General features: G+C 41.6%; 1 protein-coding gene across 5 annotated transcripts in view; it reads right to left on the reverse strand.

Annotated features, from left to right (window-relative positions):
* asph (aspartate beta-hydroxylase) overlaps positions 1-17465 on the reverse strand; it is a 34919-nt gene that overhangs the window by 4431 nt on the left and 13023 nt on the right. For 4 of the 5 annotated variants that reach the window (XM_034556497.1, XM_034556495.1, XM_034556496.1 and 1 more), the window contains 6 exons: positions 8713-8814; positions 6330-6410; positions 6027-6082; positions 5724-5816; positions 3554-3595; positions 2488-3259 (listed from right to left, as the gene is read on the reverse strand). In XM_034556497.1, coding sequence (XP_034412388.1) covers positions 2488-3259; positions 3554-3595; positions 5724-5816; positions 6027-6082; positions 6330-6410; positions 8713-8814 — 1146 coding nt within the window. The remainder of the gene's footprint in view (positions 1-2487; positions 3260-3553; positions 3596-5723; positions 5817-6026; positions 6083-6329; positions 6411-8712; positions 8815-17465) is intronic. The other variant, XM_034556498.1, reaches the window with a different exon arrangement.

A 17465-nucleotide genomic window follows, 5' to 3' on the forward strand; every position in this document is an offset into this window, starting at 1 on the left:
TTTTCATTGGCCCTGATAAGGCTCTGTCTTCATTGACATGCAATATAGAATGTAATAATCCACACTACAAACCACATGTAAAATTACATTTTGATGTTTTATAGTGTGCAAGATTATTTAAGACTCTGAACAGACAACAAGTGTAGACTCCAGGAAGTAACATTTCAGATATAAGATATAATCTTGCACACCCCTGTACAATCACCAAACACTGTTAAAAAACACAACCATGTGTTAAACATACAACATCCTCCTGTTGCTTGGATATTCTACCAACACACTTTTCCAAAAATATTTCACACTGCATGACCACTAATCTTTTACAAATTGGTAACACATCCCTTCTCTCAGGTGTTTTCCCACAAGTACTAAAAACTGCAATTATTAAACTACTCAAAGAAAGCTTGTTTAGACCCCGAAATAGTGAACGATTATCAAACCTCCCATTTGTAAGTAAATAATCGAAAGAGTATTTTTTCAACAGCTAAATAACTTCTTGGCCGTAAATAACTGTTTTGATGTCTTCCATTCCGGCTTTTGTCAGCACCACAGTACTGAAACTGCTCTTGTTAAGGTTCTTATTGACATCCACTTAAACACAGAAAGTGGCAGAGCTTCAGTCTTAGTATTACTGGATCTCAGTGTGTATATATGTGTGTATATATAAACTTAGTATTACTGGATCTCAGTGCTGCATTCGACACGGTCGACCATGAGATACTACTAGACAGAATAAAGGTCTGGGTCAGACTCTGGTGAAGAACTTAACTGGTTTGAATCCTACTTGAAGGACCGACAATACTTTGTGTCTGTAGCTAATTACACATCAGAGCTCACAAGGATGACATGTGGTGTTCCCCAAGGTTCAATACTGGGCCCTCTTCTGTTCCACATCTACATGCTTCCACTACATCAGATTATGAAAAACAACAAAGTGTGTTATCATAATTATACAGACAACACACAAATCTACACAACTATATCACCAGGAGACTATATTTAGCTTGTATGGACAAGCTAAATGCATTGAAGAAGTCAACAACTGGATATGCCAGAAGTAATTGTTTTTGGTCCCAAGGACGGACGATTGAAAGTCAGCGCTTAGCTTCAATCGCTGATGTTAAAGACCCCAAACCAAGCGATAAATCTAGGTGTAGTTATGGATTCAGACCTCAACCTGAACAGCCATATCAAGACAATTACAAAATCAGCCTACTATCACCTGAAGAATATATCAAGGATTAGAGGACTTCTGTCCCAACAGGATTTGGAGAAACTTGTCCATTATCTTCAGTAGACTTGACTACTGTAACGGTGTGTTCACAGGTCTCTGTAAAAAGTCAGTCAGAAAGATGCAGCTGATTCAGAACACTGCAGCTCGAGTCCTCACTAAGACCAAGAAAGTGGATCTCATCCCTCCAGTTCTGAGGTCTTTGCACTGGCTTCCTGTCCAACAAATAATTGACTAGTAAAACCTGCTGCTGGTTTATAAAGCACTGAATGGTTTAGGGCCTAAATACATTTGTGATCTGCTGCTACCTTATGAACCATCCCAACCTGAGACTGGTCTACTTTCTGTTCCAAGAGTCAGAACTAAACATGGAGAAGCAGCGTTCAGTTCTTCTGCTCCACATATCTGGAACAAAGTCCCTGAAAGCTGCAGGTCTGCTGAGACCCTCAGTGACCCCCAAAGACCCTCAGCTCATTTAAATCCAGATTGAAGACTTTTCTGTTGCCTTTACATGAACCAGATACAAGGATATCAATCAATTTCTGCATCTCACTACTACATTTTATTTTTTTTAAACGGCACTGCAACTTTTATTCTATTTTTTAGCTTTTTGACTGTTTTTAAATCTTGTTTTTTTGCATTATATTTGATGCTTTCAATGTTTTTTTGTGAAGCACATGAATTGCCTTGTTGAAATCTACTATATAAATAAACTTGCCTTGCCTTAAAATAGTCTGCTGATTTGTTAGAGCCAGGGCTAGCGATTTCTAGTGCTCAGCTAACCATCTCCTGACTGAAGCTTCATATTTAAAAGAGTACTCCACCAATTTAGCATTGCACTCCTAGTTTAAAAAAAACCATAGATAAAAACACAGCAGAGTAAGAGATACTGTTGTTTTAATTCTATGCGATGTACTTCCTTGTTGTGCTAGTCTAATGTGTCCTGGTGAACTCCACTCTGCCTCCACAACCCGACTTTTCGTTTTCAAACTTGTAGTCTTCAGTTCCAACTGACTTAAGTTACATCACTTGAGATCATTTATCAGACTTCATACAGCTCCCTCTGGAGACACTAAAGGCGTTAAACAACCAATTTCACAGATAACCCAGACCTTTAAAAAGACATATCTAAAGTCGGTGGAGTTCCCTTTTAATGGGGACAGCTGAATAAGCATACACATGCCAAATGGTGGGATCATTAGAACTAGATAAATGTGGTATACCTGGCCTTTGTACTTCATTGCCTTCCTCCTTACCTGGTACTATTTGCTCATCCACTACTACTTCTTCAGTAGCAGCCTCTGTGTCTGCAGACTCTTCTGTTGGAGCTGCCTCATCTTCAACAGCTGGCTCGTCGACAGTTTCCTCTAAAGGTGCTGCCTCCTCCTCTTCTACAACCTCCTCCACAGCTTCTTCGAAAGGCGCTGCCTCCTCTTCTTCAGCTACATCATCAACAGCTTCTTCTGTTAGAGCTGCCTCCTCTTCTTCCAATACCTCATTGACAGCATCCTCCAAAGCTTCTTCTGTAGGAGCAGCTTCATACTCTTCAGCAGGCTCCTCAAGAGATTCTTCTGCCGAAGCGCTCTCTTCCTCTACAGTCTCAATATCTGATGCCATCTCTTCAGCAGCAGCAGCAGCCTCAGCCTCCTCCTCCTCCTCCTCCTCCTCCTCCTGTGTAGCGGGTTCTTCCATCGGCTCATCTGCAGCCTCCTCCTCTTCTTCGGTCTCCTCGACTGCAGCCTCCACCTCTGCTGCAAGTTCCTCCTCCTCCTCCTCCTCTTGAGCAGCCCGCCCCTCCTCCTCCTCCACAGCCGTTTCCTCTTCAAGTGCTGCCTCCTCTTCAGGTGCTGCCTCCTCCTCCACAGCCGTTTCCTCTTCAAGTGCTGCCTCCTCTTCAGGCGCTGCCTCCTCCTCTTCAAGCGCTGCTTCCTCCTCTGCAGGTGCTGCCTCCTCCTCTTCAAGCGCTGCCTCCTCCTCTTCAAGGGCTGCCTCCTCTTCAAGCGCTGCCTCCTCCTCGGCAGGTGCTGCCTCCTCCTCTTCAAGCGCTGCCTCCTCCTCTGCAGGTGCTGCCTCCTCCTCTTCAAGCGCTGCCTCCTCCTCTGCATGTGCTGCCTCCTCCTCTTCAAGCGCTGCCTCCTCCTCTGCAGGTGCTGCCTCCTCCTCTGCAGGTGCTGCCTCCTCCTCTTCAAGCGCTGCCTCCTCCTCTTCAAGCGCTGCCTCCTCCTCTGCAGGTGCTGCCTCCTCCTCTTCAAGCACTGCCTCCTCCTCTGCAGGTGCTGCCTCCTCCTCTTCAAGCGCTGCCTCCTCCTCTGCAGGTGCTGCCTCCTCCTCTGGTTGGTCTTCAACCTCCTCGACTGAAACAGTCTGAAAAGCGTTAGAAAATATATGGTTTTACACATTTTTGATAGCTTTAAAACACGTATGGACATATTTGATCAAATCCGAGGAAACTGTTTTCCCGTGGTGACAAAGTTGCCCACAACAGCCCCTTTTGGTGCTGAATGACATTTGAACACTACCATTGTTAAAAGCTGAAGGTCGTGATCAGTGCCGTAACGGAAACACATGAGGCCCCCCTGCAGAATAACCCTGAGAGGGCCCCCCCCCTCCCCCTCCTCCTCCCCCCCATATGTAAGGGATAATGTATTGTCCGGCGGTCATTATCCAAAGATAAACGAACAGGACCCAAGCTTTTCTTTTGAGGGAAATTTATTCAATCAGAAAAAACAGCTCAAACAGAGAACAAATGTATTCCAACAGAAACAAAACATATGCTAGGGCCTATCAAACAGCTCAAACAGAACATATGTTACAACAACATAACAAATATGCCTACATATAGTCGATACACCGGTAGGCTACTTTCTACAGGTTTGCATTTGAATACACATGTGCGCGTCTTTTAGCAAATCTGTGTGCAAAGTCTTTAACCACGCTCTTTACATCTAAACTGCGCGCACGTTTATTCTCTATGCTAAGGATGGCCAGACCTGACAGCCTCTCTTGTGACATGGAGCTTCTGAGATATGTTTTGATCAGTTTTAGCTTGGAAAATGACCTTTCTTACTTAACGGTTACTTTTATTATTTTGTACAGAGCCGTTGTCTTCTCAAAAGGGTTGCAGTGTTGGACAACGTGAAATGAAGTTAAACAACGATGTGGTTGTGGAGATAATTAAGGAAACGTGTCCGATAATGGGCGCAGGGGGTATAGTGAGAGCATAGGTTTAATAAGGTTAATGTATTTTCAAGCACAACACATAGACAGAGCAGTACAGCTGTCAAAGTATAACGTTAGCTACGTGGTAATGTTAGCTATAACAAACAAACAGTACAATACCCGTCTCTTCTGGCAGATGAGTGCATCCTTCACCAGCTGGTCGAAAAAGACTTGTAATTTTGGGAAGTTTGGCATTTAATTCAAAAATGTTCTGTTTTGATTGCCGCTTTTGGGCACCACTTTTAAATGTGCGTTTCATTTTTCCTCAAGAGAAATTTCCTCGTAGTTCTCCCAGAATACACCGCGGCCCAACAATAACACCAGTCCGCGTAGCAGGAGGCCCTAGTGGTTGCCTGTTACGAATGCCTTTACAACTATTATTTAAAACTTATAAAGCCAGTTTAAAATACTTTTTTTTTTATTGTGTAGCTTTATATGAGAGAGACAACTTTGAGGGATATCTTAATGTTATTACGTAATGTAATATTATTTATTTATTACATTATTCGGCCCAGATTCGGCAGCCAATAAACCGGTTGCCATGTCTCAGACAGAATCTGCCCATGTCCGTAACAGCTACACCTGGGCCAGACATGGCAACAGTGAAATGTGCCAAAGGTGGCTCACATTTGGCCGCATCGAGCCGGAACACAGCCGAGTCAGCCGACACTTAGCCGCAATACGGCCGAGTGCGCTGGCTAGTGTTGGATTAAAAAAAAAAAATTGCCATGCGAGGCCCTGTCACTGCGAGGCCCCCCCGCAGTGCGGGGGCTGTGGGGGTGATCTCTACGGGCCTGGTTGTGATCATGGCTAGAACCTGAGGGCCGTCTATGCAGCAGTGTTTCCAATTACTTACCTAGACTGTGGCGGCTTTTTTGCCGTGTTTGCGTTAGTTACTGTTCTTTACATTTGTTGAATTTTGTTGTTGTAGCTTTTTTGTTGTTGTAGTAGTGGTCTCAAAAACACTACTCATATATTTATATAATTATATATAATTTTTAACTATGAGTAGCATAGAAATCCTCTGAAACACAAAAAAACTGCAACTATAAAAAAGGAACAAAAACAGCACTTAATAGTGCAGAAGTCGTCCATTTTACATTTCAGCAGCTATTATTTTGGAGTGTATGAAGCAGGACTAAATTCCCGCTTTTAGACTGTCCTTTACACAGGTAGGCAGTAGAGCTGTCGTTCAGTTCAAAAAGGGGCTTCACACTAGGAAATAAAGATTGTTGAGTAAAGCTCATAAATCTGGAGGTAAAAACAAACAAACCTCCTCCACAGGAGCCTCCTCTTCCACGGCAGGAGGCTCCTCTTCCACGGCAGGAGGCTCCTCCTCCAACACCTCCGGATCCTCTTCAATCACCTGAAAAGGAATACACCAACCACATGTCATCAAAAGGTTCACACTTTGTGGAAGTGAGTTAGGAATCAAGTTACTATACTGTTATTACTGATTCTTTGAAGGACCAAGTTTTACTCATTTATTAAATATGAAGCTTATTGTGTTAACTTTATAGCTAAAATGTTTTAGTTGTACTAAAGTTTTATAATAATCAACAATGTCTGTACCAACCTCAGGAGTCTCCACAGCCTCAGGTTCTGGCTCAGGCTCTGCTGCCACCTCAGGCTCTAGAGGGAGAGGCAGATTGTTACAAGGTTCTCTGACACCCCCCCACCCACACACACCCACCCACACACACACACACACACACACACACACACACACTATCAAGAGAGTGGGTCTAAAGTGCACAGAGAACCTCGTTGTTATACTGTAGTGTAACTAGACGTTTAAATGTGACACATTGAATTTCTGCATGCATTCACTGCATTGATAATGTGCCATCATCATCACATAGCATTCACACACAGTCACCTGGTGGTGGTGCAGAAGTGTCCTCTGCTACAGCAGCTTCAATCACATCTTCCACAAGCTCAGGCTCAGGCTCAACAATAGCTGAGGAGAGAGGATACATGTTTCCATTCCATTGAAATTGAAAGGGCAAGCGAATAATTCAACTAAGCAGGACTAATCTGTGTGTTACATGGTCCATTGCCAAACATGTGATGCTAAATGGACCTGTACCTAAATAGCACTTGACCACTCAACGCGCTTTAACACTACTTGTCATCATTCACCCATCTATACTCATCAGGAGTAACTGACCTTCATACACATTCAAACAACATAGGCACTTGGGAGACATTTGGGGTTAAGTGTCTTGCCCAAGAACACATCGACATGGGCTAGCGGAGCGAGGGATCGAACTGCCGATCCTCTGATTTAACTCATCACTCTTCTACTTCTTCTAAATACGAGTGGGCGACCACAGTCGCCCACTCGTATTTACTCAGAAGTATTTCAATATTGTGAATATCCTACATTCACTCATTGCAGCTACATCAAGACAGGGGCAGAATAAGTTGTGACATGGTTGCTTCAGCTTTGTTTTATTTGTTTCACATAAAGACTAATTTTTGCAAAGGCACAGGTAAAAGTCACCATGAGTAGAACTATAAAGGCGTTAACTATAGAATAGTACTTACCATATTTGTCACCGATAACATACACTATACTGTGACACTAACAATACTGATCACATAAAGTGAGATTAGATCAATCGTCTGGCATTTCAGGCACTGAATTGGTTTAAATCCTATTTATCAGATCGATCTCAATTTGTATTTGTAAACGATGAAGCCTCAATGACCACCAACGTTAATCACGGAGTTCCACAAGGTTCTGTGCTTGGACCAATTCTATTTACCTTATATATATGCCTCCTTTGGGCAACATTATCAGGAAACACTCCATAAACTTTCATTGTTATGCAGATGATACTCAATTATATATCTATCGATCAAACCAGAGGAGAACAACCAGCTCGCTAAAATTCAAGCATGTCTTAAAGACATTAAAAACATGGATGACCTGCAACTTCCTGATGTTAAACTCAGACATAACTGAAGTTATTTTACTGGGCCCTGAACACCTCAGAGATCAATTATCTGGTGATGTGGTTTCTGTAGATGGCATTGCCCTGGCATCCAACATCACTGTAAAGAATCTCGGCGTTATCTTTGATCGGGACTTGTCCTTTAACTCCCATGTGAAGCAAATCTCAAGGACTGCATTTTTTCATCTACGTAACATTTAAAAAAAATCAGGCACATCTTGACTCAAAAAGATGCAGAAAAACGGGTTCACGCGTTTGTTACTTCGAGACTAGATCTTTTAATAATAACGTATACTTTTATTTATCCCACAGTAGGTAAATTCTTCTCTGCATTTGACCCATCCTTAGTTATTAAGGAGCAGTAGGCTGCAGTGGAGCGACCGGGATGCGACTGGGGGTTCAGCGTCTTCCTCAAGGAACTTCAACATGCGAACCGGGTCTCCCCATGAGCTACAGCCGACCACAGATTACTGCAACTCCTTATTATCAGGCTGCTTTAATAAGTCTCTTAAATCCCTCGTTGATCCAGAATGCTGCAGCTCGTGTACTCACAAAAACTAAGAAAATAGATCACATTACTCATGTATTAGCTGCTCTGCACTGGCTCCCTGTAAAATCAAGAATCACATTTCAAATTCTTCTCCTCACCTACAAAGCCTTGATTGGTGATGCACCATCATATCTTAAGGAGCTTGTAGTACCATATTGCCCCACTAGAGAGCTGCGATCACTAAATGCGGGGCTACTCGTGGTTCCTAGAGTCCTAAAAAGTATGATGGGAGCCAGAGCCTTCAGGATTGTGGTCCATGCCTACTAATTATTCATACATTGTCATATTCATTGAATGTGTTGTAACTCTGTCCAACATGACATCTATTGCATCTGTCCATCCGGGGAGAGGGATCCTCCTCTGTTGCTCTCCTGAAGGTTTCTTCCCTTTTTTCCCTGTGAAAGGGTTTTTCTGGGCTGTTTTGGGAGTTTTTCCTGATTCGATGTGAGGTCCTGGGACAGGGATGTTGTATGTGTACAGATTGTAAAGCCCTCTGAGGCAAATTTGAAATTTGTGATTTTGGGCTATACAAAATATACTGAATTGAATTGAAAGTGAATTGAATAAACTGTGACACTAGCATACTGATCACATATACTGTGACACTAAAATACTGATAAGAAGCACATAAACTGTGGAAATCTGTCAACATAAAACACCTGTGTTCCATCTCCTCCTATTATCTACTATCAACATGTTCCTGTGATGACACAGCTATGCAAGTGTGTGTGTAAAATGAACATGTGTGGTACCTTCTGGTGTTGGTTCAAGTGTTGGTTCAAATGTTGGAGTCCCCACTGGAGAAGCAGCTTCTTCACGACGGGAAGTGACGACCACAGCCTTCTCTTTCAGTCCTACATGAGATGAATGCACATGTTGCTGGCAGGAAACATGTACATGATAGACATAGGAGATGTACATGTGTACAGAGCCCTTGATCACAGTGAAAAATACCAGCCCATATTTAATTACTGGCCACATTCCATACACACATGTATGACGATGACAAACTACATACATAGTCAAGCTGGTATTGCTGATCAGTGGGGCATGATCACATTTGTGATGTATCGCACATGAACGTTGTGCAGTAAATAATAGTGATGTAACGGACCACTTACAACCCGTGATTCGTATGGATTCCCCCTACTCTCACACCGACATAGGAACCCTGCGTTATATTGATGTGATTTCTCATTTGGTGTGAATAGAGCATAAAACAGGCTTAGGTCAGATTCTGCACAGCTGATCTTGGGTTTAGTATCTTGTTGGTTTATAGCAACAGTGCCCTTCTGCTACAAGACGTTAGTGTGGTTTACTTCAGTTTGAGGTGAAGATTTAATGCAGCCTTTCGAGGGAACTAAATGTCTTGTGCATGAAGTACCACTGGCATTAGTGCTCGTGGCGTAATCCACACAGAGCCCCCCTCACAGTTCAGCTCACGTGTGAACCTCAGATTAACATTAACCATCACTGAGTGAAATAAAGTTTTACTGATGATCATCATCCTCCACTATTCAGTAAAATGCTATCAGGACATTTATATTTTTCTAGTTTCTGATAATAGTACAATCAAGGTTTAAATTGACAGGAGAACGAAGGTTCTGTTCAGTTACATTGTGATGTGTTCAGACTCTGTTTAGGGAAAATAAGAATTGGGCAAAAGTAAATTATAACATTATCATGGTGTTTACATGTAATCTAGTAAAGTGTAGTGTTGGTGATCCGATCCGTACCGTGAGTTTCCCATCAACCACCTGATTACGGCATTAATCAGACATCTTAGACACAATATCATCCTAATGAAAGTGACAAACATTTGTTTTCCATGTCAACAGAAATTCCTAACAAATGTCTTTAAATTAATGGTACCTAATGTTATGTGCAACAAATCTATTTGTGTTATCCCTAGACAAGGAACCCTTAAAAAAGTTTACTTTGATGATTGCGGACATGCACCGAGGTGGCCCCACAGAGAGGAGTGGCATTCACGGCAGAAGAGAGGCACTTACAGCACTACAGAAACTTTATTGACAAAAGAAAAATTCATAAAAACTCACTTCGTCATAATTAGTGGATTACATTTCTTAATGTTTTCAATGTAGTCAAATCTAAACATGATCATGAACACTTGATAAACAGAGCATCAATCAGTGCTTTTTGATCCCTGCAAATGTTTTTCCGTTACTCCCATCCTTCCTAATATTCCACTATTTCCTCACCTTGCAAGAGACAACATCTCTACCAGTGATTTTAACTGCTTAGTTCACAACCCAGAAGTGTAGCAAATTACCAACTAAGCATCTCTCTCTACCTAGAAGTCTATGAATACAGCAAAAAGTATGAATGACACTTAAACTCATTTACAGACATACACTGATCTTGCTACAATATTTTCCCCTTTAACCTTTTCAGAAAATTAACTGTTCTACTGCGTTGATGTTGATTTTAAGTTCATTAACATATCTTGTTACAATACCCATTTTATTCTTTTGGGTTAAGAGCCGTAACTGTAGTTTTCTGTTGACCATGACTGAGTAAAGCCTGGACCAGTGGCTTACCTCTCCATCTACACAGACCACATGGGGCTGGGTCTTATTGGGAATATTTTAATTATAGTGCTGATAGCATACCAGAGTTGTGGTGCATATACTAAACTTGGCATAACTTTGACAAATAAACAGTTTCCTACAAAATCCTTCTTACCTTCATTTTAAACTGATCAGGAATTGAAGAATAAGGACCAAGATTATGACGCTGAAATGTGATTGCAGCTTTCAGCACAACATTTTTTGATACTTGGTGGCGCAGATCCATTTTGATCAGTACCCAATAATTGTGTGATACCCTAATCCAACGTTGAAATGGCCTCCTATGGGAAAAAATTAGATCTCTAAAATATTTACACCTCACTTCATTTCTTGCTTCTCCGGTCAGATTTCTCAGCTTTACTTCCCTTCCTTTTTTCTTTCACTCTGCCCTTGAATTCCTCCTGTTCCTTCTTTCCCTCTCCATTTTTCTCTGACTTCTCATTCTCCACTCTTTTTCTTGATTTCTTCTCTCCTTCCTCCTCCTTGCTCTCCTCTTCATTTTTCACATCCATTTGGTTTACTTTTTCCATCCTCTGCCTCTCCATTTCTTCTTTTTCCATCTTCTCCTCTTCCTCTTGCAGTCTGGTGGCCACTCTTTCCTTCACTCTGGCTGCTATTTCCATCCTCCCTAGCTCCAGCTCCTTGTCGTTGTCCTCTTTGGCCAGCATCAGTCTAACCTCAGCCAGTGCCAGCTTGGCGAGCTTCTTGGCCTCCACTCGTTCATGGATGATGGCCAGCTGCTGCTTTAGAGCCTCCCGAAGCTTCCAGCCAACCTCCTTGGTTGGAGAGGTTTCTGGGATGGATGAGCAACAACACTGTTTGGTGTTGCACCAACTGTAAAATGTGCTTTTACAGGACAAAGACGTGCTCAAATTTTGCTATTGAACCTCATCAAACGTCAGGCAGGCGTGTACATTCAAGGAGCACATGAATTAGAACCGGTTCCATGCCATACTTTCCTTATTTTTTCCTGCAAATTCTGTGTCAACCGCATTGGTCTGTATACTGAGTTTAAACTAGTGCAAACTGCAATCAAACAGGATTTATACAAATGTTGTGTTGAGGATACTTTAGTCACATCCATGTTAACCAGAATAGAGTACTAATCCAGCGCATCATTGAACCACTGCAAATCAAATTAATAAAAAAAAAAAAACTCATCTTAGATCCAACACTCTAAGATCACAAGGAGTTGTTAATAGTTAAAACGTCATCCATTAGTCTAGCCCACAGTGTAACAGCACAGCGTCATGCAAGTGGCTGCATGACGATACCTTTCTGAGCTCCTCTCCTGGCTGCATCTCCAGGTGTTTCATCTGATGTTGCATGCATACAACAAGACACAAGTTACTACACTGGGCTCCTTTACCTCAGTCATTACACACCATTTTAATTAAATTCATTTTTACTGGCTATTGGAGGATCAAACTTTATTCACACTGTGATGGTTAACGTTAATCTGTGTCATTAAGCTGAGGTTCACATGCGTGCTGATCCATAGCAATTACACCACGAGCACTAATGCCAGTGGTACTTCATGCATAAGCCATTTAGTTCCATTCACACCAAATGAGAAATCGCAACAATAAAACGCAGGGTTCCTATGAGCATGTCACTCAATGGCCCATTGACCCCAAGCAACTGCAAAGTGATTAACATCTTTGCTTCGCTTGTGGCAGGATTGTACAGCGATGGATTGCTGGTTATGTGATTTCAGCGCAGCGTGACATTGGGTTCCTTTTCTTCAAAGCTTCACACTGTTTAACTATCTAATGATTACTGAAGTTGTACCAAAATACAAATTTGTAAAACTGGCAATCACCTACGCAGTCAGTTTACACACTCAAGTATAATCACCACAGGGATGAATGATTAGTTGGCACAGTACCAACTGTGTAACCATATCTTGATGGATGTTATGTTATTAGAGAACACTAAAATATATCTGCAATGAGTCAGAGGCCACATATTTCTTTCCCAAAAGGAACGCCTCAGATTTCCTGTTTGCTTATGTAGTATGCAAATAGTGAGCCAGAGAAAAGTCAAAATTTCAGTAGCCAGAATAAGACCAGTTTGCCAAAATCTGATTGAAGACAGATATGGGATAGAAGTTAGGTAAATGGCAGGACAACTGGCAATAATGCACATATTTACAGAATTGTATTTGGCAGAGTGATTTTTAGTAGTGCACAAGGCCTGAAAGAAGCAGCCTCTTTCACCAGAGAAGTTAAAGTAGCTATGGCGTCATTATGCACGTCCGGTATTTTCCAGTGTTTTTGTGCATCAATAACATCACAAAGATTCATTCAATCCACCCCAGAGCAGGAAGAGCCTGTTTTCTGAATAAGGTGTCACCCATGCATTCATAACAGCCATTAGGTTCATAGCAGACCTGTTGACACAGAACACACACCCCTTTCACGTGCACTAAACATAACACCTGCAGTTGGTTTCAACCGCCTAAACTTGGAACAGCGATAAGTAGAATCAAACAAGTCTCTTCTCTGCATCACTAGAATCCTCTGTGGCTCTGAACACATCACATTTCTACAGCAGTACATCTTTGATTCAGAAAACAGACTAACTCGAATGGCAACCATTTGGACTTGAATGGATCTACCCGCGCTTAGTCTCAAAACGAAAGCTTGGCTTAAACCAACTACTGGGAGGTGTTCGATATTTTGGTCGGGTTTACAGGAGAATGGAACAAAGTAGACATTAGAACTCGCCATTGTAGGAAACGCACAGGTGAACTTGATAACATCAACAATGGCTCAGTTCCAACAAGTGTCCCAGTAAGCTATTCCAGAAAGCCAGCATACACGATACCTGGACATCCCTTTAGTGGAATGCAGCCAGTGTTGTTAACACATGTGCTTGTCCTTCTATGGCATGTCTGCAATAAAAAAGGTATATGCTGTTGCTGAGCAGAGGGAAGACATGAGACAAACAATATGTAGAATTCAAGCCATCAACATGGCTCAATATATAGACTGAAAGTTTGTAGGAATGCTTTTTAAAATATATGTCAGTGCTATTTAAGTACGAGTTCAAGACCCTATTTCCACCTGGTATTAACGTGAAATCTGCATACATTACATGGATATTGGCATTGGATCAAGGGCTTCCCATAAAAAGTGTTCTCGATCCACAGTGTTCTCACATTGTGATTGGATCTCAATTTGCAATCAGGTAGGCAGACTTCATCTTTGCATTTTTGGTAAAAAAATTAAAATTACAAAATTCTGATAGATTCTTAAACCGTTTTAGAGAGGATTTCTAAAAGTGTTCCTGAGAATCATGTCCATATGCCAGCACAGAGCTCAACATCATAGAAAACTCTTTCAAAAAGGATTTCACCTCATAAGATTTTGACGATACAAGATTTAAGCTCGTTTGACAATATTTGGTGATTCCAGTGTATGAAACCCTGCAACACAATGTTAGACTGGACATTTCCATATCTAAAAGATACTGGTTTGGTTAAGTTGCCAAAACCAACCAGCCAATGTCAGCAAAACCAATATTGTAGCAACAGTTTCCCCGACACTGTGGCTTGGGCTGTTGGATGTCGAGGTCTTTGCATCAGTGCACAAGAGGATAATTGGCTTGCTGCAGGTAGCCTGAGGCTATTGGTTATGAAGGCCGACAATGACGATCTTCTGCCCCCGATTTCCATCATCATTTGCTCCTCTTTTTCTGAACCCTTCATCAACCTCATCCTCGTCCTCCTCCTCCTCCGGTGCCTCCATGAGTCCTCCTGAGGCACTGTGCTCCTCCTCCTCCAGGGGGTTAATCAGACCGTACAGGAAAGTGAAGAAACCGTTTAACCAATCAGAGCCGCCGCCCTCCTCCACTTCTTCTAACCAATCCGGAACATCGGATTTACCCTGACCATCGCCCTCACTGGTCAGGCCTACGCAAACAAGAGGGGGTGGGGTGGGGGTTGTGGTGGTGGTGGTGGTGGGGGGGGGTAGAGTTTGGGAGCACAACGTGTGGAAGTGAGATGGAACAGTGTGGGGAAAGGTAGTGGAAAAATAATAATGAGAAAGTAGAAAGAGTAAAGGTGGAATTGCATGGAGAGAAGAGATGTAATGAAAGAGGTTTCAAAGCAGAGGAGGAAGAAACAAGAGGAGAAGGTAAGAGAAGTTTTAAGCGCATGTTAGGCAGCGAGAGCACTACGCAGGCTTCATCATAAGCAGCTGGAGTCTGGCTGTCTACACATGATCACCAACTAAAATCACTCTGCCAGCGTGAGCCATTATTGACAAAGAGCAGTGATCCTGAAACTCATAGTAGTGCTGAATCTAAGAATCCATGTTTATAAATTAGCCTCTCTGGCTCACTTACAGTTTAAGTGAGCCAGAGAGGCTAATTTTCATCTGCTGTCCCTGTCCAGATATTTTGAAGGCAGACTGAAATTACAAAAGTCTCCAATAACAGGAGACTAGATATCGTACTATAGGATTAGTGTTGTTTTTTTGTGGTTTTATAGGCTGCATTACATCAAAATGATGTCATTTTCATAACCGCCTTGACAATCCTGTTGGTATTATTTGCCTCTCAACCTCCTGATATTTATCAAAAATCTCATTGTGGATTTTGTAAAAGCCCCGCCTACAAGATAATCACAATCCAGATAGATTTAATTGGTCAACGATAGTTATATACGATTTTCTCCATATTGTCCAGCCCTACTCTGTGCCTACAAATGGGACAGTTCATGTGGAGACAGCCGTAGCATCATAGACAAGAGTTAAAAAAAACTGAAGCCGAGTTTCCATGTGGGCACATCGACATGCTGTCAAACACACATTTATTATGGTGGAAAGCAAAAATTGGTCAGCAGACAGTGGGACATTTATCATTATCCCATGTTGTGTCCAAGTGACAAATGGGGGGAGTCTTTAAAATTGTTCCAGTATTGGTGGAGAACACTGCAAAATGCTGTCACTAAACCGGTCGTGATGTCTCAAGCTTTACAGCCACAGGATGAGATTTTTATCATCAGTACCTGACAACATAACGAAAGAACTCTACAGAGAAATAAAACTTTTCTTTACATTTCAATGGATCCTGTTTGTTTGTGTATCCAACCAAATCAAGGAGAAATGTTGTTCTGGAATCTTCCACATTGTCGTAATCAACTGAACATTCAGCTTTAACACTGAAAATCTCTTAGATAACACTGAGCTACAACTTTTGTTCTCCAACACAACAAACTGACATTGCCGGCCCTTGTCTTCTGGCAACAAGTCACATAACATAACAGACTGGCTCAAGCAAAAGGTTTTATTACTCTGTAGGGTTCTCGCCATAATGTTGTCAGACATTTATAACAACAGCTGGAGCCAGTCGGCGGCAAATTTACAACCTGTTTAGCGCCTGCTAATTGAACCAATTTCAAAAATGTTAACCCCATTAGTCACATAGACACAAGAACATGGGACAATAGGATCCAAGAGGGAAAATACCAAAGTTCAGTGTGTATTGAAAATGTTTCAATGATAGATTCGTTTGCACTGCAAAGCTAAAATTTGATCAGCCATTAAAGTGCATTCTGACACAGCTAGCTTGTATGGCGCCATCAGAGGCAATTTAACAATACTGAGCTAAAGAGAGAAAAACACAAACACACAATAGGAGTGAGACAAAGAAGAGGACAAAGGAAAGATTTAAAAAAGAATCAAAATAAAATGGAAAGAGCACTAATGCCAAGAAGGAAACAAAGGGTTTAACTATGTGTTCAAGCTAATTTTAGTAGAGTTGGTTGCAGAGGGATGGATGATGGGTTGCTAGTTGGATCGAGAAGTTGAAGGTGGGCTGGGCAAAAAAGAAAATATCTTTTCTGAAGGAGGATTCACTTTGGTGACAGATCACATTGTCTGGAGTTTCATCACAAGAGCTGATGGATGGTATGGAGCAACAACTGTGGTGAAACAGTACTTCAGAACAGGAACATTTGAGCAAAGTTTGCTGCGGCGATGATAGCATCCTAAATGCGTTGAGCAAAATGGTGAGCATTTTGATTATTGCAAAAAGTTTAGATTTACATATTGTACAAGTGAGCCGTCCAAAGATTCTGACGAGAGCAAACGGTTTGTCTGCAATCAATAGTCACTAGCCTCATGCAAAAACACGTCAACCAAGACAAACTACAAATTGTTATTCTCATGCCTGTCTCATTTCAATTTTCAATTCAGTTTATTTTATATAGCCCAATCTCACTAGCCAGGAAACCATTTATATTCTTTCAGATTCTATGCTATTCTTTTCTTCTCATGCAAAGTCCAAAATGTTGAATCTTCTGTTGGCAATAAGCCATTTCTATGCAGCTGTGATCCAACGTGTCAAAAGAAGTGTACACCTTTCAGTAGGTTTGGAAATTACATAAACATAGAAAAATGTAATTAAACAGAGTTGAAGCCAAATAGGTGTAGAACCATGCAACATATAGCAGATATCACGTGGGGATGACAACTGGGAACTACGCAGACTTATCAAACTCCCAGCTGTCTTGAATGCTTTAAGCTTCACACAGGAGAAATGTTCCAAAAACTATAGCGTTACACCATAGACATGGGTGTCATGTCACCAATAGCCAAACAGAACATTTTCCGAGGAAAGGATTGGTGCATGGAAGAGGACTGTTTGCACCTTGATTTACTTTTGGAAAATTAAACTGACCCCTGATCCTGATGAGCCTCATGTATTCCATCCACCATTAATAGGTTGTTTACTGAACACAATTAGTTGCTTATAGCCCTGCTACCAAGCACCTGCCTTCTTTAGTTGGGACATAAGCTTTAGGGACCTTAGACTAATTCAAACTTTAAAAGAATATTAATGTGGGTTATTTTAGAAAAGAAATTATGAACGAAAACAAACATTTACAGACGTATCAGGGTCACAAG

The sequence above is a fragment of the Cyclopterus lumpus genome, chromosome 17, assembly GCF_009769545.1.
Source record: "Cyclopterus lumpus isolate fCycLum1 chromosome 17, fCycLum1.pri, whole genome shotgun sequence".
In the NCBI taxonomy this organism is placed as follows: Eukaryota; Metazoa; Chordata; class Actinopteri; order Perciformes; family Cyclopteridae; genus Cyclopterus; species Cyclopterus lumpus.